General features: G+C 39.9%; 1 protein-coding gene across 3 annotated transcripts in view; it reads right to left on the bottom strand.

Annotated features, from left to right (window-relative positions):
* Positions 1–21,772, bottom strand: part of LOC138075831 (lymphocyte antigen 75-like) — a 121,692-nt gene that overhangs the window by 89,792 nt on the left and 10,128 nt on the right. For all 3 annotated transcript variants that reach the window (XM_068967874.1, XM_068967875.1, XM_068967876.1), the window contains exons 3-12: positions 20,756–20,926; positions 16,413–16,577; positions 12,595–12,705; positions 11,229–11,369; positions 8,637–8,831; positions 7,525–7,682; positions 4,359–4,469; positions 3,483–3,571; positions 3,165–3,334; positions 933–1,132 (exon numbers count right to left, since the gene is read on the bottom strand). In XM_068967874.1, the coding sequence (XP_068823975.1) occupies positions 933–1,132; positions 3,165–3,334; positions 3,483–3,571; positions 4,359–4,469; positions 7,525–7,682; positions 8,637–8,831; positions 11,229–11,369; positions 12,595–12,705; positions 16,413–16,577; positions 20,756–20,926 (1,511 nt within the window). The remainder of the gene's footprint in view (positions 1–932; positions 1,133–3,164; positions 3,335–3,482; positions 3,572–4,358; positions 4,470–7,524; positions 7,683–8,636; positions 8,832–11,228; positions 11,370–12,594; positions 12,706–16,412; positions 16,578–20,755; positions 20,927–21,772) is intronic.

Raw genomic sequence — 21,772 nt, 5'->3', positions numbered from 1 at the left:
GTTTGTGAAGACTGATTTTATGCCAAATGAACCCCAGTCATTTCAAAAGTAGAAGAGGAGCAGATGACACAATGGTAGGCTGAATTACTGGTGCTGATTTTTCAGTCCCTGTGATATAGTTATACACTCTTGCCATCCTGGCTTCCTGGTGGGTGAAGGATATGTCTCTGTGCCTTGATCTGGGGCTCAGCCATGTGACTTGCTGTGATCGATGGGATAGCAGTGAAGGAGAAGTGAGCAGAAGCCTAAAATATGCTGACCTGGGTTAGGCTTGCATTTCTGCCTCCAGTAATTCAGTATGAGAACAACAAGACCCTGCTAGCTGCTTCTCCTTTGGCCTGACACTAGTTTGAAGAGCAGCAGACCCCAACTGATAGCCTGGAGGCCAGCACAGCTGACCCATACCTGAAAGCAGAGCTGACTGTTAAAACCCAAATTCAATCATTCAAACTATCTGACCCAGAGATCTGTGAACATGAGACTACGTGTTGTCACAGCCACTGAATTTTGAGATAGTACGAAATTATGAAATAATTTCTTTGTGGGGACAGTTGGCTGATACGAATTCTAAAACAAATTCTTTGACTTGTAAGAAGTGACAGAACTCTTCACTTGACAACAATAATTAGAGGGATATGAGAATCATAAGCAAAGTATCACCATGGCATGTAGCTCATCCAACTTTCCACAACAAAAGAACCCGAGGAAAGAGCCATTCTGACTCTGGCCCTGCTCCTTTGGGTAGTACATGAGTGTACATGGAAATGGGTTTTCTGACAGAGTTCACTGATACTCTGACAAGGACTCTGTGCTCCTACACACTTTGGCAGGAGATGTATGTGTCTGCAGAGAAGCAGAGTTTGTGCAAGGACATGGACTAGGATAGGAGAGACATGACTTCACTGAGGGACTGAATGAGAATATTACTTTACCTTATAACAAGAAAGACCTGAGGGGAAACTGTGCCAGCCTTCAGGACAGGGGTCTTCAGGCTTGGGGGCTGCTTTTTCGGGCTCAGAGCGTCCACTTATTTTCTTGCAAATTGAAAGTGCCCTGAAACTTCTGCAGTCTTTTACCTCCCACTTTCCAAGAGACTTTCCAGTAGCCATAACCACACACCCTCCTGGAGAAGCTGGGGTTGAATGGAAAAGTTTAACTGAAAGTTACATTAGAACATTTAAGTACAAACACTTTCTAGTCCCTATACTCCTCATTTGATTCAAAATGGCAGAAGAGAATAGGAAAGAAAATGGAGGAAATAAATGTACTTTCACAATAATAACGACGGCAGTAATACAGAGATATGCTTACTACTTGCCGGGTACTATTCTAAGAGGATTAAATGAATTGATCCTCACATAGAGAGGATTCTATTGTCAAACTGAGGTACAGTGAGGATTAGTGATGTGTCCAGGGTCACATGTGAGAAAATGGTTGACCAGGAACTGAAATCCAGGCCGTGTGTGTGCAGAGCTGAACCCTAAACCACCACGATGCTCTGTATAATCTAAATTGTTTGTATTCGCCTAACAACTTCCAACCGTTTTTGAGAAACTTAGTAACCCTCAAAACAAAACACTCCCAGATTCAAATCCAAAGGAAGAGCTGGTTCAATAAAGGTAAAAGGAGGTGTGTGGTAACACTCATCTGTTTACTATTTATGTCAGCCAGAATTGTATTTACTCACTACAACATTAAAAGATAGTTTGTATTGTCGGATCCATCTCCAGATGAAAAATGAGTGACTTGCCCACAATCATAGTTAGTGAGTGGTGAAGTCAGAACTGGAACCCAAATTTGCTAACAAAATACCACACTCCCTTTCCCGTGACTTCACACAGCTTACAATGGGCAAAGGACAAGAAGAGCATACATTGCAAAGGAATGAGGACGACTTCCATTCCATCACACAGAGAAGCCATACAGCCTCATGTCTCATGACACAGGGACAGCACGAGGAACAAGGAATTGGAAAAAACTGGGAAAAACAACACACCTGGGTGTGCTATCTTCCCCTAGTCTATCCTCTGCCATGGCTTGCCCAGTACAGACCAAACTGGCTGAATCTGGGAGTGAGAATATAGGGAGGACTTAAAGACAGTCTTTCTGGCTACAGACTGAGAGAACGGCCATTATAGCTTACTTCCTGAACACCCTTTCAACCACTGAGGCTTATCCAGGAAGAATTTGACATTGACTCTGAAATATAACAGTGCCAATAAAAGAAAGCATGTGTTTTGTAGATTAGAACATTCTAATTTAAGATGAATTTTAACCAGGATCAGCACCTGTATCCTCCATGTTCCGCAAAGTAAGAAGACGACTTTGATATTATCAATACCACTCATATTTATATTGATGATCATATATTATAAATTTTGTGGGAATTCTCTATCTCAAATATTGTGTTTATACATTCACATGCTCCAAGTTTTATGTTATAAAAATGGCCTTCATGATTCATTGTACAAAACAAGAAAATATAAATAATTCAAAGGAAGAAAAGTCGAATGCTTCATAACTGCTCTCTCAAACAAAGTCAAAATCCTTTAAAAAGCATTGGTTTAGAAATCAGATCAGGATTTTAGCAGTTCAATAATCAGGTCACCTTTGTCAAGAAAATCACCTTTCTAAGCCCCTGTTTCCTCAATTCCTAAATCCAAAGGGAATTCTGAGGCTCAAATGTCCTGATTCTATGGCTCAATATGGTCAATGCTGTAGGCTAAAGAAGGATAAACTTTCAGAATAAACAATTCATGGCCTCCTTAATTACCACCCCTTGAGAAGAAAAGAAATAAACACAATTCAACTTTGGAGAAAGAAGTTAAGAAGCAGAGAGGTGAAAATGTAAAGTGCTCATGATGAGACTTTCAGGTTCTGTTTGAGGAGTTATATGGAAAAGATGCTAAACTCACACTGACGGTTCTAGTTCTGTGCCATTAGATGGTGGTTTCTGAGAACCAAATTTTCTAGCTTTTACTGGGTAATCCCTGAGGATTTCATAGAGGAGGCATGGTCACTGCTTCCATTTACGTTTCTATAGAAAGACTAGTCCAGATGGTCACCATCCCCTTCACATTTCAAAGGTAAGTGAAGAATAGATCTGGGAGGAAAGCTGTCTCTCACATCACCGTATTCTACCACTTTATGGCTAAGGCACCTACCTGGCTCGAAAAAATTCCAGTTGGCAAAGGTCACAGCACGCTTTACTCCACCAACACTTGCCCAGCTATACTCTCCATTTGCATTTGTATCTCTCAGGCCAGTCCAGAAGTATTTTTCTGGAGACATGGTATGCTTTTTGATCATATCATTCAGGTATTCTTGCTCAAATCTATAAAATGAAAGTCAGATCAGTAGGTGTTTTTACAGTGACAGAACTACTATATAAATTGAAGATGAACTTTGTTTTTAAGGAAGATTATTTGGCAAAGGAGCCCAGAGTTAAAAGTTCACTAGTACGTGTTTACTGATGGTCACACCTGCTAGTTATAGTCAGATTGCAGTTGGTCCCAAAGGGGACCTCATCCTTGTAAATCTTGTAACAGGTCTCTCCATGTCTCTTCCAGCCCTAAATCAGAGGAAAAATATCATCACACTGTCTTCCGGAATTGGTGACAAGCAAGGTTCTGCTACACAGGTTAATATCTTACAACTAATGGAAATTAAGGACACGGCCAGGGAATTCATATACATGATGAGGGTCAGATATAATTTCATGGATGACCTCCATGAGCTTGTGATCCCGTGTCAGACAGAAGGTATGTCTTAATTTTTTTACCCCCAATGTCTTTCTCGGGCTTCCCAGGTGGCGCTAGTGGTAAAAAAAGCCTGCCTGCCAATGCCAGAGATGTGGGTTCTATCCCTGGGTTGGGAAGATCCCCTGCTGGAAGGCATGGCAACACACTCCAGTATTCTTGCCTAGAGAATCCTATGGACAGATAAGCCTGGTGGGCTACAGTCCATGAGGTTGTAAAGAGTCAAACACAACTGAAGCGACTTAGCACAGCACAATGCCTAGCTCATTTTAAGAATATAACAGTTGTTAGCTCAATTATTTTTGCACAAGAATAATATGAGTAGAAGTAAAAAAAATCAGCATTGAGAAGAGTAATCACATATATTCTTATAGAAATTCATGAATAGGTAATTCTTTTCCCTATAACTTTTTTTTTTTTCTCTTCTGTAGGAATGCTGATATACTGTGATTCACTGCCTTCTGGCTTGGTTTAATGTAAATGAACAGAAGCTAATAATTTCTTCTATTTTCCAAGTTTAAACTGTTTAAGTTCAGTTACCATCTCTAGCCAAAAAGGTGTAATATTGCTTAGAAAAATTTACACAGGCATTTTACATACCTCATCTGGAGGACACATCTTATCAGATCTTGTGTCATTCAATTTTTCTCCCTTTTTCTTACACACATATTTAAGTTTTTCTTCACATGACTGGACCTTCCACTGACCGAGCTTTTAAAAAACAGAAAATCATTTCTTTCACAAGAGAAAGTATTTTCCATATACTTAGAATTGGACTTATTTTAAATCAAGATAATTTTCTCTTACAACTATCAGGGAGGATGAGGGGGAGGAGGGAAAGGAGGAAAGGAAGGCAGAGAGAATGAATATAACTTAGCAATTAAACCTGAGAACATACTCCTAGAAAATGCTACCCAACAAGACTGGAAGCCTGTTACTTCAGCATCACCTCAAGGTCACAATGGGGATGCAGTGCATTTTCTTATAAGTGTAACAATAAAGGACGCTTATATAGAAGTTGAAGAGAGAAGAACCCAGCCCACAAAGACTTGCCAGTGTTCTAATCTCCTTCCAGAGGACACGGCCAAGGTTTGTCTGTGAGTTAATACCTTTGGGGCAGGTCACTTAACCTCCCTGTCTCAGTCTCCTCACATGTAAGATGATGGTGATCAGAATAACTGCTCTCTAAGAATTTTAGAATCAAAATTTTCTTCCAACTCCACTTCAGTCCAGATGTCAAATTTCTCTTTCAAATATGCTACTTAACATTTATTTTGCTTGAGTCACTTTGCTTTCCTTGAATGAAATTTTAGAAATTCACTTGTGATACAGGTCAGTTTTGAACACCGGAAGCCATCTAGGTAAGCCACAATTTCACTGTGGCTTGTGGGACCTCATTTCAACCTTTGTTACTCTTTTAAAGATATCCTGTGTATCCTTTTAAATACAGCATTAAGTGTGACGTCCTTCTAAATTCAGCTTTATACCTTTCCAAAAACATCTTTTAAGATGATGCTGTGGAAGTGCTGCACTCAGTATGCCAGCAAATCTGGAAAACTCAGCAGTGGCCACAGAACTGGAAAAGGTCAGTTTTCATTCCAATCCCAAAGAAAGGCAATGCCAAAGAATGCTCAAACTACCGCACAATTGTACTTATCTCACACGCTAGTAAAGTAATGCTCAAAATTCTCCAAGCCAGGCTTCAACAGTACATGAACTGTGAATCTCCAGATGTTCAAGCTGGATTTAGAAAAGGCAGAGGAACCAGAGATCAAATTGCCAATGTCCATTTGATCACTGAAAAAGCAAGAGAGTTCCAGAAAAACATCGACTTTTGCTTTATTGACTACACCAAAACCTTTGACTGTGTGGATCATAACAAACTGGAAAATTCTTCAAGACATGGGAATACCAGATCACCTGACCTGTCTCCTGAGAAATCTGTGTGCAGGTCAGGAAGCAACAGTTAGAACTGGACATGTAATAATAGACTGGTTCCAAATAGGGAAAGGAGTACGTCAAGGCTGTATACTGTCACCCTGCTTATTTAACTTATATGCAGAGTACATCATGTGAAATGATGGGCTGGATGAAGCACAAGCTGGAATCAAGATTGCCTGGAGAAATATCAATAACCTCAGATATGCAGATGACACCACCCTTATGGCAGAAAGTGAAGAGGAACTAAAAAGCCTCTTGATGAAAGTGAAAGAGGAGAGTGAAAAAGTTGGTTTAAAACTCAACATTCAGAAAACGAAGATCATGGCATCTGGTCCCATCACTTCATGGGAGATAGATGAGGAAACAGTGGAAACAGTGGCAGACTTTATTTTTGAGGGCTCCAAAATCACTGCAGATGGTGACTGCAGCCATGAAATTAAAAGACGCTTACTCCTTGGAAGGAAAGTTATGAGCAACCGAGATAGCATATTCAAAAGCAGAGACGTTACCAACAAAGGTCCATCTAGTCAAGGCTATGGTTTTTCCAGTAGTCATGTATGGATATGAGAGTTGGACTATAAAGAAAGCTGAGCACTGAAGAATTGGTGCTTTTGAACGGTGGTGTTGGAAAAGACTCTTGAGAGTCCCTTGGATTGCAAGGAGATCCAACCAGTCCATCCTAAGGAGATCAGCCCTCAATGATTGTTGGAAGCACTGATGCTGAAGTTGAAACTCCAATACTTTGGTTATCCAATGCAAAGAACCAACTCATTGGAAAAGACCCTGACGCTGGGAAAGATTGAAGGTGGGAGGAGAAGGGGATGACAGAGAATGAGATAGTTGGATGGCATCACTGTTGAGATAGACATGAGTCTGAGTAGGCTGCAGAAGTTGCTGATGGACAGGGAAGCCTGGCATGCTGCAGTCCATGGGGTTGCGAAGAGTCAGACATGACTGAGCAACTGAACTGAACTGAAAAACATCTTTTCTAGTGAAACACTTCTAAACAGCCCTACAATTTATTGCCTTCACTTAAGTTTCTCTAGAAGTTTGGGTAATATAATCAGCTTCCTAAACAGGAGTTCACAGGAAAGTGCTACAAATAAAAATATAGAGACTCTTGCATCCCTTTGGCTCAAGATTACTTATCCTGTACATGAGACAGAGTGCTCAGGGCTGGTGCACTGGGATGACCCTGAGGGATGGGATAGGGAGGGATGGGAGGAGGGAGGGTCAGGATGGGGAACACATGTTCACAGATGGCTGATTCATGTGAATGTATGGCAAAAACCACCACAACATTGTAAAGTAATTAGCCTCCAATTAAAATTAAAAAAAAAAGATTGCTTATCCTGGACTCTTAACTGAAGCATGCTCAATAAACAGTCATGAATTCTATAGCAGTAAGATGTTTATTGAGCCTAATTTTTAATAAAACCATTTTTTTCACTTCTCAAAGTGGGACTAATGTAACACTTGACCTGAACACGAGGCAATGGGATTTTCCAGGTTACATTACCTGCTAAATATTACTGAGAGAAAGAAGCTTCTCAGAAACGATTTGGCGCAAGAATCTCAGGTCCAAAAGAGATTCTCTTGATCTCTTTCACACCAGGGCAGATACTCTCAGACAGGAATTGGATTGCTTCTTTAGTAATTGCTTTATTTACCTTTTCTCAGCAGTTACTAGAAAGATAATCTAGAGTGCAATTACCTTTTATTTTCTTTCCTAGCTTAAATGCAAATATTCCAACAAAAGTCACTTTATTAGAAGATTATCAAGTATAACAGTAAGGATATAAATAAATCCAAGGAGGTTTCCTACCTTTCCTGAATAGGAAACGCAGTTGGGAGTCTCATTATAGGGAACACGTGGCTCATTCTCATCCCAGTAAGTTAGAGTAACTTCAGTACCATCTGACCACTGAAATAGGGCTGGTGTGTTTATATTCCTAAGGCCTGTCCATGTTTCCCCTTCGGCATCTAAAAGAAGAATGTTTTGTTTGCTTACTCAGTCACATACTTCCACATGGAAACTACTGCTGATTTTTACATTTTGATAAGGGGTGTTAGCAGCCTTGATGGTATTTCTTTTTCTTTTAATTCAGAAAAGTGGTATTCCTAATTAGCTTGTAAAAATGTTGATATGTTAGGCTGGCCTGATGACGAGGGCTTTTCAGGTCACTTATGCAGGCAGTGTATATAGGCGGAACAGCTAGCTGTACTACGATCAGTAGTCTGGGTGTTCCTGAAACCTGGTTTAGATAAACCTTGCTTTACGAGAAATAATGAAATTCTGCTAAGACAGTCATAGATATTCCAGTTAGAATAAGAATATTGTTCATCACTGAATGACTGTACTGCTTTTGCCAGGTAAAACAACTGGCACCACGCTGGCACAGAATATAGGTATTTGAAAGTGAAAAGTGAAAGTGAAGTCACTCAGTTGTGCTATTAGTATGGGTGAATCGTAGGAGGAGATCTTAATACTGGCTCTCTGGTGTTTTGTTCATTTTTTAGCTTCCAAATAATTATAAGCGTGAGGTAATCATCACTTGGGTGTCAGGAGGGATTTAAATAGCATTTAGCTTTTGAGAAGAGGGAAATTATTCAGTCAGTGGTTGTACTGTCAGGTTGGTAGCCACTTGCTACATGCAACTATTTAAAATCGTGAATCAATTAAAATGAAATGAAAGCAAAAATTCAATTCTGCAGTCACTCTGGCTACATTTCTAGGGTTCAAAAGCCACAAGTGGTTGGTGGTTATTGAATGACAGTACAGATTTTCTGCCAGTTCCATCACGGCAGAAAATTCTTCTGGGTAATACTGATGTACAGGATCAAACTGTAAGGTTTTTATTCTCTCTAAGAGTTTGAAAACAGGGATACTTTAAAATGTTTTAAACCTCTTTTTAAGAGGATATCTTAAAAACTTACCCCCATTATGAAGTTTTGTGACAACTACCTCCATATCTGCTAAAGAATGAATGCTGATGAGGTCACTGCTGAAGGTTTGGCATGTCGTATGCGCCTTATCCCAGGTGTCACTTTCATTGACCAGCAGATAGCAAAAGCCATCATTTGGCACCCAGTCTGCAGCATCACAGTGGGTATCTGAGTATGTCCACACATCTGGAGGAAAAGAGGCTATTTATATTCCAGTAAAGATACATCTATTTTGAATCAATAACATTGCAAATTCTTTCCTGAATCATAAGGCTTCTGGAAAACTGAAGAACGGGATTTTAGATGGTACAGTGACATGAATTTCTGCAATGCACAGCATCATAAGAGTGACTGCAGGGATTCAGACAATAATGTGACTTTAGAGTGATACAAATTTGCTACATGGCTGGCTATAGACTATTTATGGAGAGATTTCCCTGAGTCCTAGTAGACAGAAGAAAAGTGTGGGGTAAGTCAGTAGTTGACAAATCTCTTCCTGGGTATGGGATTTGTGACGTTCCTCCCTAGTCTCTGCCTTTGAGAGATTACAAAGTTAAGCTTCCTTTTCAGGTATGGTCAGCTTAGCGAGGGAATGTACATTTGTGCTCATGGCTGAACAAACAAGGAGAGATTTAAGGAACATAATAAAACATTTATTCACTTCACATCCAAGAAATGGCATCAGTGGAGGGAAAGAGCAAAGCGCATCTCTGGACCTCTTCTTTCCTGCCCTCTACTAGTCCTACAGGCCTCATGGAATGAGGGATTCTTTGTCTTGACTATAATAAAATTTAGCCAAGTGATAGCCAAAAAGATTAGAGAAAAAGAGCGAGGTATAAACCATAAAGAATATGTCAACCCCTCTTAACAGAACTAGAAAGTAGTTCAGCTATTCAGGCTTCTTGGATTTGGACCATTTGGAATGTTTGTTATAAGAAAACACATCTTCAAAATGTGGACAGTGTGTTTTTTACTAAAGGATAAAATCAGGTTCAGCTTCTCACACTTGTAAAATAACTCGATTAACTTTAGGGTTCTGAAATAGCACTTATTATTATTATATTTTACAATTATAATAAAGGAACAGAGGGGAAAACACAATTGAACTTAAAATAATTATTTTCATATTATAGTCCTTGTCTCTATGAATACATATTTTTACAAGATTACAATGATAAGTAAACATATGATTTTGTTCTACTCTTTGTATTTTTCTGCTGGCAGTTATTTTAATAAATGCATTTGTTCAATCATGTGGAAACATCATGATTTACTTAATAATTGCTACTAAAGGATATTTATTTGATCTATAATCAGTCACCCTGGTTTATTTTCATTGGTGCTGTCCTTTCTGCTATGCCTTTTGTTGTATGGACTAAATTTGGTTTGAATCAACTTGGAAGATGACTGTTCATTTTCCCCTATTATTTTTTAATCTTAAAAGAACAGCTTTATGCTCCTATTTGGATGATAAGTTTTATGCTTTATTCTCTTCCCTCAACATTCTTTAAAGCACAAGACAATTTAAAACCTCTTCTCCCAGTTTTAAGTACTCAATGAGGATTTAATCAAATACTGGGTATATGGTGGGGCCCCAGCAAGACAATAAGGGTATTTCTCTCCTCTATTCTTTTGAACACTTCTCAAACTTTTCTGGACCTTGGAACTTTCAACTGTCCTGTGACTCTCTTACTCCCAAACTCCCTGGGAAAAAACACCTCTGTGCACATATTTTGTCCATCTACACCTCTCCTTCCTACCTCATTTGTTAGAATCAGCCTGGTAAAGCAGAGAGGTGGGTGGGCATTATAGGGCAATTCCTATGTCCATCATTTTTCACTCCCAATAGGGGCAGGTCATATATAAGACCTCTCCTTAGAGTGTGGCTCTCAAACTTAAGAGTGTATCAGAATCACCTGAAAGGCTTTTTTCCTTTTCTCAAAGCAACTTTTTTTTTTTTAATCCAGAGTCTTAAAAAAAATTTCATGTATGTATTTGGCTGTGGCAGGTCTTAGTTGCAGCACGTGGGACCTTCCTTGGGTAACACAGGATCTTTTGTTGGAGCGCACAGATTCTTTAGTTGTGGTGTGTGGGCTTAGCTGCTCCATGGCACGTGTTAGCTCAGTTCCCCAACCAGGGATCAAAACTGGGTCTCCTGCATTGGGAAGCAGATTCTTCACCACCAACCACCAGGGAAGCCCCTGGAAGCACAGGTTGGGGATCCCCATCCTCAGAGTATCTCATTTAGTAAATATGGGTACGTCCTAAGAATCTGCATTTCTCACAGGTACAGGTAAAGCTGATGCTCTTGGTCTGGGGAACCACTGCTCCAGAGAAAGAACAGCCACCTGTGAAGAGAACTATATTTCCTATCTAGAATACCTCCGCCTTCTTATGGGCATATAGCAAGCTAAAGCTTTATTCCTGTATGGTTATAATATCTAACCACAGGGTCAATATCAAATACCTTCCTGCATCGGCAGTATCAGGTGAAGGAAAGGGGGAAACGGGTATCTGAAGTGGATTTGCTTGATTTCACAAAACTAATTTTGAGACCTTTGTCGGAGAAAGTGAGAAAGGTACCTGTCAACTCCACTGAGCTATTTAACAGTTTCTCACAGACGTAGGGCAGTCGAGCCTCGCAGGAAAAACTCTGCCACAGACCTGAATCGGCATCCATTCTTGCACAGCTTGATCTGCCAATGGTAGGTGTCATCAGCACATCTGAAATGGCAAGATTTTCAGAGTTAAAAGAAGAAGGTTAGGGCAAGGGTGGTGGTTAGAAAAAATAATTTGTATTCTTAACTTTATTTATTGGAACTCATGAAATAGTTAAAACCTTTAACTACATTGAGATGTATAAGCTGCAATAGACAATCACTTGTTTAACTATGTCTTCTTAAATATAGGACACAGGAGTAGAAATACTCTGATATGTTGTAGCTAATTTAAAAAACAAAACCCCAAACCAAACCTCTGCCCCTAACCCATCTGCCTGTCATATCCTGTGGTCAGTAGTTCTTAATTTGCTACCCTACCCAATAAAAATGCTAATTTATGATTCTGCTATGCCTTTAAGGCTTTAAGATTAAATTATCTTTAAAGATTCTACTTATTGAGATAATAGAGAATTTATTTACTAAGAAAATTCTATTAACTGAAATGCCAATGTATTGGTATTTTATTGCACTTATCTCTTTTTTATTATATGTATGTAGAATACTTTGGTAGTGAAGTTAGTGTTAACTTTTACATTCTACATTTATCAGAAGCCTATGATTTTATTTTTTAAAAAGATATCTAAACCTTTTTGGGGGAAGGTGAAGACCTTTTGACTAACTAGAGTTTTGTTTTATTCACTATAAGATTTTCTTAAGGATATTTATTTGTATATGAAAATATAACCATTATGTTGTCAGTACTTGGGTGCTGCAGTGGAAGACTTCAGGAGTTTGAGAATGAGGAATTATTTCCACTGGATGGCATCACCAACTCAATGGACATGAGTTTGAGCATGCTCCAGGAGTAGGTGATGGACAGGGAAGCCTGGTGTGCTGCAGTCCATGGGGTCTCTAAGAGCCAGACACAACTAAGCAACTGAACTGACTTATTTCCATATTAGAGTTAAGCTGCAGATGAAATGCAATATGGGTCAGTCATGGACATGTCAAGTCCTCTCAGGGACCCAGAAAGGTTCCTGGGCCATGGAGTGGGGCTCTTTCTGCTCCTACCTAAAAATGCAGGGTCACTCTAAAGATTAGGGACAAATGCTCAGTTGCCCATGGTGGGGGTCAACTTGGCTATAATGGAATCACAATAAAGAAGGGTTCAGGGAAAAAAATTTTTCTGAGAGTTTGAAATTTGTATAAGCTCTGAGGGAGTGGGAAGGTGTTTTTTTTTTTCTTTTTTTTGAAGTTTATGCTTTGTAAATGGAAGAGCAAGCAGTTACCTGGGTCCCAGTTGAGAAAGTTTAACGGCTTGTGGTCTGACCATTCCCAGCCTCTAGCAGAGTACAGCTGATTTAGACCAATCCAGAAAATTCTAGCAATGCCTTCTTTTCCTGTAAGAATTACACAGGTTTAAAAAGTGAAAAAATTATGTGTTATTAATAATCCAGACTTAAGTTTATACTACTAGCAAAAACATCTGCAGGTCTTGATTATAAGGCAGGAACCCTGTAGGAGACTGTATCCAACAAAGGCAGGTGATGCTGACAGGCAACAAAACTTCTATCTATTGAGAAGCCCGAAGGCTGCTAAGTTAATCCATTCAGCTTCTCCATTAGCTTGTCCAGTTCTTCCATGGTTGTATGGGACCATGTGTATTGAAAAAAGATAGGATGAAGATTCTGGGAAGAAGATGGTAGGAACAGAGGACCAATTATCCCTCCAGTGAGAAATAAATATGAGGTTAAGAGTGAAATATAAGGATACACTGTGCTTTCCAGGAGCTTTACTGTGAAAGATAGATGATTACAGGTCCCTGAGAAGGACAGAGCCACGGGACATTTGACTCCCAAACAAAATCTAGTGAATACGAGCAAACCGAATCCCCCACTGGTAGGCCCCTCGTATTAGTAAAACAAAACCAAAATAAACTAATTAGGTGCAGGGCAGGCACAGAGAAGAAAGAATGCTCTTTTAGACTATGTGGGATTTATCTTCAAGAGGGATGATCCTACTTTATTTCTGTCAGCAAATTCCCTAGTCCCATCCAACCACTAGCTACCAAACCCAGAGGTCATTTGGGAATAACATTCCCCACTATCTTTGTGTCTGTGCAACTCTTATTTCCCTGACTAGATCAAGCACTTTGATCACAAATTTCAGATTCACTTTTGTGTGTGTGTTGTGTGTTCAGTCACTCAGTCGTGTCTGACTCTGCGACCCCATGGACCATAGCCTGCCAGGCTCCTCTGTCCATGGAATTTTCCAGGCAAGAATACTGGAGCAGGTTGTCATTCCCTTCTCCAGGGGATCTTCCCAACCCAGGGATGAAACCCACATCTCTTGTGTCTCCTGCATTGGCAGGCAGGTTCTTTACCACTGGCACCACCTGGGAAGCCCTTTTGTGGGCCTCACTATTTCCAGTCCACTGTTTACACCTGATAGTTTTTAGGGAAGGGACACAATATTATCAGAAATTTCAAGAAATGCTTCAGATTTGGTTACTCTGAGTTTCAGATGTCAAAGTACGCTTTCTTAGGTCTTAGGAAATCAGCAATCATAATTAGGCATATTGAGCACTCACAGTGAAAGAGAAGCTTGGAAAATTGGAAAGGACTGCACATCTGACATTACTGATAAGCAAAAAATTGTGGGGAGTGTGTGGCCAGGGACACAACTGAATTCATTAACTCATTATCTCTCTTTTACTTGTTATTAAAGAAAATTGATGCATGAAGAAATCCTGCAACATTTATTCCTTCAAATGCATCATCAGACTGTTTGGATTGGTGTTGACAGTCACACTTTGACAACTTTTTCCCTCACAGAAGCCATTAGCTTCCAAATGTCAGTATTCTGGGAGACAAATTTATTGGCACTTTTAATTCTCAACAGTATTTTTGTAAGTTTTCAGTGGGGTCTGGAATAGAATTCCATTGCCTAACAGTAGCCAAAATTTTGTTTCTTTGACAGATTTCCATTCAAGAGATCTGATTATTCAAGTTCTGAATAACACAAGAAAGGGTTAAAAGAATAAGAAAGAGATCTGAATAAAGTTTAAGCCAAAAACCATGACAGAAGACCAGCAGACTTTTTTTGTGGTTACGCTGTTTTATAACATAAGTTTCATGTGTGCAACATTATATTTCAACTTCTATGTTTGGTGGTGTGGTCACCACCAAACTTTAGTTTCCATCTGTTCCTACATAGTTGACTTCTTTTAGCCACTTCACCACTTTTAGCCATTTCACCCACTTCTCTTCCTGCTTCTCATCTTATGACCGTTATTCTGTTCTCTGTGTTTTTGTTTTGCTTGTTTATGTATTTGTTTATTTAAATGTATCACATGAGTAAAACCATACAGTACTTGTCTTTATATGTCTGACTAATTTCACACAACACAACACTCTCAAGGTCTCTCCATGATGTTTTTCATAGAAATAGAACAAAATTTTATACAAACAAGATTCATATGGAACAACAAAACACCTCAAATAAGCAAAGCAATCCTGAGAAAAAAAAACAAAGCTGGAGGTAACCACTCCCTGATTTCAAATTATATCACAAAGCTAGAGTAATTAAAACAGTATAGTACTGGCAGGAAAAACAGACATACAGATCAAAAGAACATAATTGAGAGCTCAGAAATATAGCCATGCATATATGGGCAACTGATTTATAACAATGAACATACAATGGAGAAAGGACAGTCCTTTCAATAAATGGTATTGGGAAAACTGGATACTGCCATGTGCAAAAGAATGAAACCAGACCACTGTCTTGCACCATATTAAAAAATCAGCTAAAAATGGATTCAAAATTTGAATCTATGACCTGAAACCATAAAGCTCCTAAGAGAAAACATAGGCAGTATGTTCTCTGACATCAGTCTTAGAATGTTTCTGGATATTTTTCCTTAGACAAAAGAAGCAAAAGCACAAGTAAACAAACTCGCCTATATAAATCCAGAATGCTTCTGCACAGCAAAGGAAACTATCAACCCAACAAAGGAACCTACCAATATGAGAAGATATTTGCATATCATTTTACTATAAGGGGTTAATATTCAAAATATACAAAGAACTCATACATTTCAAAAACAAAAAACCAAACAACCCAATTTAAAAGTGGGCATAGGATCTGAATTGACATTGTTCCAAAGAAGACATATAGATGGCCAACAAACATATGAAAGATTTTGACATCACTAGTTATTAGGGAAGTGCAAATCAAAACTACAATGAGACATCACCTCATACATGTTATCAGATGGGCAAGAAACAAAAAATGTTGGAGGAGATGGAGAGAAAAGGAAAGCCTCATACATGGTGGGTGGGCATGTAAAAGTCCAGTAGGTTTTTAAGGATGAAAACAAAGAAAGGTATGTAAGAGGAGTAAGTACTACAGTAATGAAGTAAGGGTTCTGGAGTTATATATATGTTGAAATTCAAATTCCAATTTTGATACTTCACAGTATCAGAAAAACACGAGTTTGAACCATGCTGGTCCACTTACATGCCGACTCTTTTCACTGAATACACACTGCAGAACTATACAATCTACAGTTGGTTGAATCCATGGATGTAGAACTGCATTCGTTTATTCAAATATGAAGTTTTTTACTGAGGCTATCTACTTCGACCCAACAATCTTCTCCACTCCTCAAATTCTCTCCTGGTCAATGTTCAAAGTGTTTAATGTTCACCTTTTTTTAGATCCTTTCATTTAGGCTTCAGTTAGCAGTTTAATCTTGCTACCTCACCTCGTTTTCTGAATATTTACCTCTATTGGTCTTTATCATGAGATGCACTTTCAATGGACTGAATATTATATTCAGTATTTTTTTACTTGAGGGCTTTGGTGTTAAATCCCAGGAAAAGACAGAGAAATATAGAAGAAAACAACATACCTAGACATGAAAACAGAAGACAACACCTTTACCATCTCAGCAATTTGTTCTACCACAGCAACCAAAACCTACTTTGTTTTCTTTTTATTTTTTTATTGAAGGATAATTGCTTTACATAATTTTGTTATTTTCTGTCAAACCTCAACATGAATCAGCCATAAGTATATAGATATCCCCTCTCTTTAAACCTACCTCTAAGATAAGTTAACTCAGCAGCATTGTTGATGCTCAGTAAGTCAGCTCCTTGATTCTGACATGAAACGTAAGCTTCCTTCCAAGAAAGAGTTGCCTGAATATTAAATTGGTAGCAACTTCCAATCTCTTCATTCTTTTCCCAATTATCTTCACAGCCACTTTCTGTTGATAAAAAGATATGTCAGTGATCATAAAATAAGGGCATAATGTTGTCTATTACTTAGAGTACTCACAAATACTGCCATTCAATTTGCATACTCTTAAGATATGCTAAGATTGAGGCTGTCATTGCTCTACTAGACAATATTTTGATTCTTTGGTTAGATGAAAAAACCAAACTAACAGGACAGGAAATGACTTAGACTAGGTAAAGCTTCCATGCTGCTTCTAGCTTCTACTCTCCTTTTATATAGCCCTATTGATTATAATGTCACATTTTAGCCCACACCTACCCTCTGCCTAAAAACAGAAGTCTTCAACTGTGTTCAACCCCTCAGCTCACTTGAAGATGGTATCAGACTAAAGAGGGGTTTGCCCATGTTCTGCAGTGAAACCACTGAACGTGTTTGCATGTGTGTGTGTTTCCTGTTGCTACTGCTAAGTCGCTTCAGTCATGTCCCTGTGTGTGTTTAGACAATGCTTAAGTGCCTAAGATTTAACGCATCAGTTCAGTTCAGTTCAGTCGCTCAGTCGTGTCTGACTCTTTGCAACTCCATGAATCGCAGCACACCAGGCCTCCCTGTCCATCACCAACTCCCGGAGTTCACTCAGACTCACATCCATCGAGTCAGTGATGCTATCCAGCCATCTCATCCTCTGCCGTCCCCTTCTTCTCCTGCCCACAATCCCTCCCAGCATCAGAGTCTTTTCCAATGAGTCAACTCTTCCCATGAGGTGGCCAAAGTACTGGAGTTTCAGCTTTAGCATCATTCCTTCCAAAGAAATCCCAGGGTTGATCTCCTTCAGAATGGACTGGTTGGATCTCCCTGCAGTCCAAGGGACTCTCAAGAGTCTTCTCCAACACCACAGTTCAAAAGCATCAATTCTTTGGTGCTCAGCCTTCTTCACAGTCCAGCTCTCACATCCATACCTGACTACTGGAAAAACCATAGCCTTGACTAGACGGACGTTAGTCGGCAAAGTAATGTCTCTGCTTTTGAATATGCTATCTAGGTTGGTCATAACTTTTCTTCCAAGGAGTAAGTGTCTTTTAATTTCATGGCTGCAATCACCATCTGCAGTGATTTTGGAGCCCCAAAAAATAAAGTCTGCCACTGTTTCCACTGTTTCCCCATCTATTTTCCCATGGAGTGATGGGACCAGATGCCATGATCTTCATTTTCTGAATGCTGAGCTTTAAGCCAACTTTTTCACTCTCCTCTTTCACTTTCATCAAGAGGCTTTTTAGTTCCTCTTCACTCTCTGCCATAAGGGTGGTGTCATCTGCATATCTGAGGTTATTGCTATTTCTCCAGGTAGTGATACCTTATTTGCGAAACTCAGTCTAGTTTCTCCTTGTATTTTAAAAGATGATGTAATATATGACTAATATTACAGAACTAACATTATATATGCACTATATGTCTATATGTACATATGTGTGCATGCACGTGTGTGTGCTCAGTCATGTCTGACTCTTTGTGACCCCCATGGACTGTAGCCCACCAGGCTCCTCTACTCATGTAATTTTCCAGGCAAGAATACTGGAGTAGTTGCCATTTCCTCCTCCAGGGGATCTTCCCAACCAGGCGATCAAACCCATGTCTCTTGTGTCTCCTGCATTGGCAGGCAGATTCTTTACCACTAGCGCCACCTGGGAAGACTATATATATATGTATATATAAATATACATGTATAATGTGAACATCATTTTTCTTCAACAAATATCTAAAGAACATGTATAACTTCAGACAAAGAACCTTCAAGCTCTTTCCAGGACAGATATGCAGGTCTTGATACAACTAGTTCAAAAATATACTCAGGGCCTCCATGTGCTCCCAACAAGAAGGAAAAACCAACAGAGCTTACATTAAGTGTATCCCTGGCTTCACATGGGTTCTTCCAAAGGGTCTCCCATAACCAGTTATACTTATGGACCCTCAAGCGGGAAGGTCCCTTAGAGATCATTTTGTGTAATGTCTTCATTTCACAGACAGGAACAAGGATCTAGGGACATTAGCAGCAGAGCTATAACCAGAGTACAGTTGTCTAACTCTGGTGTTGTTGATCTTCTGAATGGCATACACTGCTTCTTCAGCCACTTCTGAATGTCCTAAACCACAGTAGAGGTGACATTTGGTAAAAAGAAAGTAGGTGGATTTGCAAGTGCATTACCGAAAGGTTCTTTCTTATCACTAAGGCAAAACACTTGTAATTCTGGAAGATTTCAGCAGGATGGCAATGTATCATTTGCTATAAAATACAACCTCTATGGTTTAGCAGTCCTCAAATTTGAGAAACTCACAATCTCACTTCTGTAGAAAGAGAGGCACATGAATGCACTGACAACCCCCTCTTTCATCCAAAGCAGGCTAAAGGCACCAAGACACACATCAGTCAAGGCAGCAAGGTGGAATGGGATGGGGAATGAACAAGGTGGAACAAGGTGGAACACACTGGGAAATGAAGGTCAGAATCCTGGGAGATCTACCAGGCTCCACACAAAATGGTCTGACACTAACAGGCTGTTTTATCAATCTAGGTCTGCCACTCCTTACCTGAGAAATGAGGGTTTGCTCTGAATAAGGTCTAAGCCTCTGCACAATCCCTAAAGTTTCTGATCCAGACTCTGTGCTAGGCTAAGTCGCTTCAGTCACGTCCAACTCTTTGCTAACCCTAAGAACTGTAGATGGCCAGGCTCCTCTGTCCACGATTCTCCAGACAAGAATACTGGAATGGGTGCCCTCCTCCAAGGGATCTTCCTGACCCAGGGATCAAACCTGTGTCTCCTATGGCCCCTGCATTGCAGGCAGATTCTTTACCACTGAGCCGCTGGGGAAGCCCACGATCCAGACTATGGTAAGACTGAAATACAATTGGTGCCTGGTTGACCGAACCCAGCTTGTCATCAATTACAGGTGGAGTAAATGTTGGCTTTTTATCTTCCAGTAAGTTCTCAGTGTTGAAAGCCTTTGCCTCTACCCAGAAAAGTAATTCTTAAAGTGTGGTCCCCAGACCATCATCAGGATCATCTGGGAACTCACTAAAGTGCAAAGTTTTGGATACCATCCAAAATCTACCAAATTACAATTTCTGGAGGTTGGTCCCAGAAATCTGTATTGTAACAAACTCTCCAAATAATTCTGTTACAACCTGAAGTTTGAGAATGATTGGCTTGACATAATCTCTTCAATTTGCTTAGGACTCTACATTTTGAAGCTCAGCTTCTGTTAAGTAGAGATCAGCATTACTAATTTCATCAGACTGGCTACTGAACAAGGCAGGATAATATAGTTGTTTGAGGCAAGGACACCAGAGCTGAATTTGAATCCTAGCTCTGAAATTTATTATCTATGTAACCTTAGGCAACTGATTTAACTCTCCTAAGCCTCACTTTGCTCATCTGTAACATGGGAACATGGGCTTCCCAGATGTCTTGGTGGTAAAGAATCCACCTGCCAATGCAGGAGAGCCAAGTTCCACCCCTGGGTCAGGAATATCAACTGGAGAAGGAAAAGCAACCTACTCCAGTACTCTTTCCTGGAAAATTCCATGAACAGAGGAACCTGGAGGGCTACAGTCTATGGGGTCACAAAACAGTCTGACAGGACTTAGCAACAACAACAAAATGAGAATAAATAATAGTACCTACCTTATGAAACTGTGTATAGAGTAAATGAGTTAATAAAGGTTAAGTACTTAGAATAGCACCTGATACTTGGCAGGGCCAAGAGATAACTATTGCTACTATAAGTAATAACCATTACTATTACTGGAGCTTTTTCCTTTCTATTTACTGTTGATGCTTTTAACTTATTGCCCATTAAAAAATATTTCTTAATTTTGAGACTGCTCAAAAGGCCAGCAGCAATTTCCTGACTGCTCCTGGCAATAGCCAGGGAGTGGCCTGGTCCTCTTCCTGAAGTATCCGTGGTACAGCAGACTTCCTCATCATCTGCCTTCAGTGACAGCATCCTGTCTTGGTTCTCTTCCTGGCTCACTTCTAAAAGTAAGTTCTTAGCTATACACAACTTCCCTGTCTTTCCTCAAATTTACACTCCTTCTCTAGGGTATCTGTTGCTGTCATTTTTGAGTAATCATGGACTCTTTCCTCTCCCCTTTTCCACACAGGAACAGTATCCTTTTCTTTCCACCTACAAAGTTCACCAGCCCATACATACCTGGTTGTAAGCAGATGCCCCACTTCTGATCATATTCATAATTTAAGGTGGTTGCACACCATGGCCCACTGTGATCTCCATCAAAAATGCACTCATGATGCCAGGTCCCATTAACTAAGAAGGGAAATTCACAAGGTCTCCCAAAAGAGTTCCCATCTCTAGTATAGATTTCTGTGGGTTGGAGAGAAAGTGGAGGAAAGAAGAGTTAAAAACTAGATAATCAGCTTTAGTTAACTACCTTCTAAAACCATTTTGAAAGATGTTTTCATACTTATGAGAACCCAGTATCTAGGTGGGCTGCACCATGTGGCAATTCAGAGCATGGATGTTGGCTCCCTCACTGACCAACTGTGTGGCTGTGGGCAAGCTCTCCAACCTCTATTAGTCTCAGTTTCTGCATTTGAAAATTAGGAATAATGATACCGGCTCATAGGGTTGTTCATGAGATTTGGTGAGATGATCAGGTAAGGCTTCATTTATTGTGATGTGATGAGGAGCTAAAAGATCCTGGCTTTATAACGTAAGGATAAACTGACTACTCTGGATGGCAGAGAGTCACCAAAAGGGGTGTCTGCTTGAGAGGAAACCTAAATTCTATTTCCTTTAGTAAGAGTGAGGCCAGCAAAATGCCTTGGAATCACTGAGGCTGGGTGCGGGCTTTGAAACCAAATGTGGAGTTGGAGAGGTACACAAACAGCTCCATTGTTGCAGACTGGTGGTGGAATCAAAGCTGAGGGTTTTGAGGAAGTAGGAGAAAAGGCTGCGAGTTTCTCAGCAGTCTCTTGGAGAGGGATAGGACGTGGTAATTCAGGTTATGAAAGAAGAACCAGAGTCAGCAGGGCAGTCATGGAACCAGTTGATGGCCAGCAAGGTAGCAGAGCTAGCCTTTCCTGTTAACAATTTTTCCCTGGTACATGGAGAGGAACTGAAAAACAATTCCAACCTCAAATATACCTGGAAATGCTAGAAGAAGTGCTAAATACTTATGTTGGTAACAGTTCCTTTGGAGAGGTATCT

Source organism: Capricornis sumatraensis, chromosome 3, assembly GCF_032405125.1.
Source record: "Capricornis sumatraensis isolate serow.1 chromosome 3, serow.2, whole genome shotgun sequence".
Lineage (NCBI taxonomy): Eukaryota > Metazoa > Chordata > Mammalia > Artiodactyla > Bovidae > Capricornis > Capricornis sumatraensis.
This window is presented reverse-complemented; position numbering and strand designations above follow the sequence as displayed.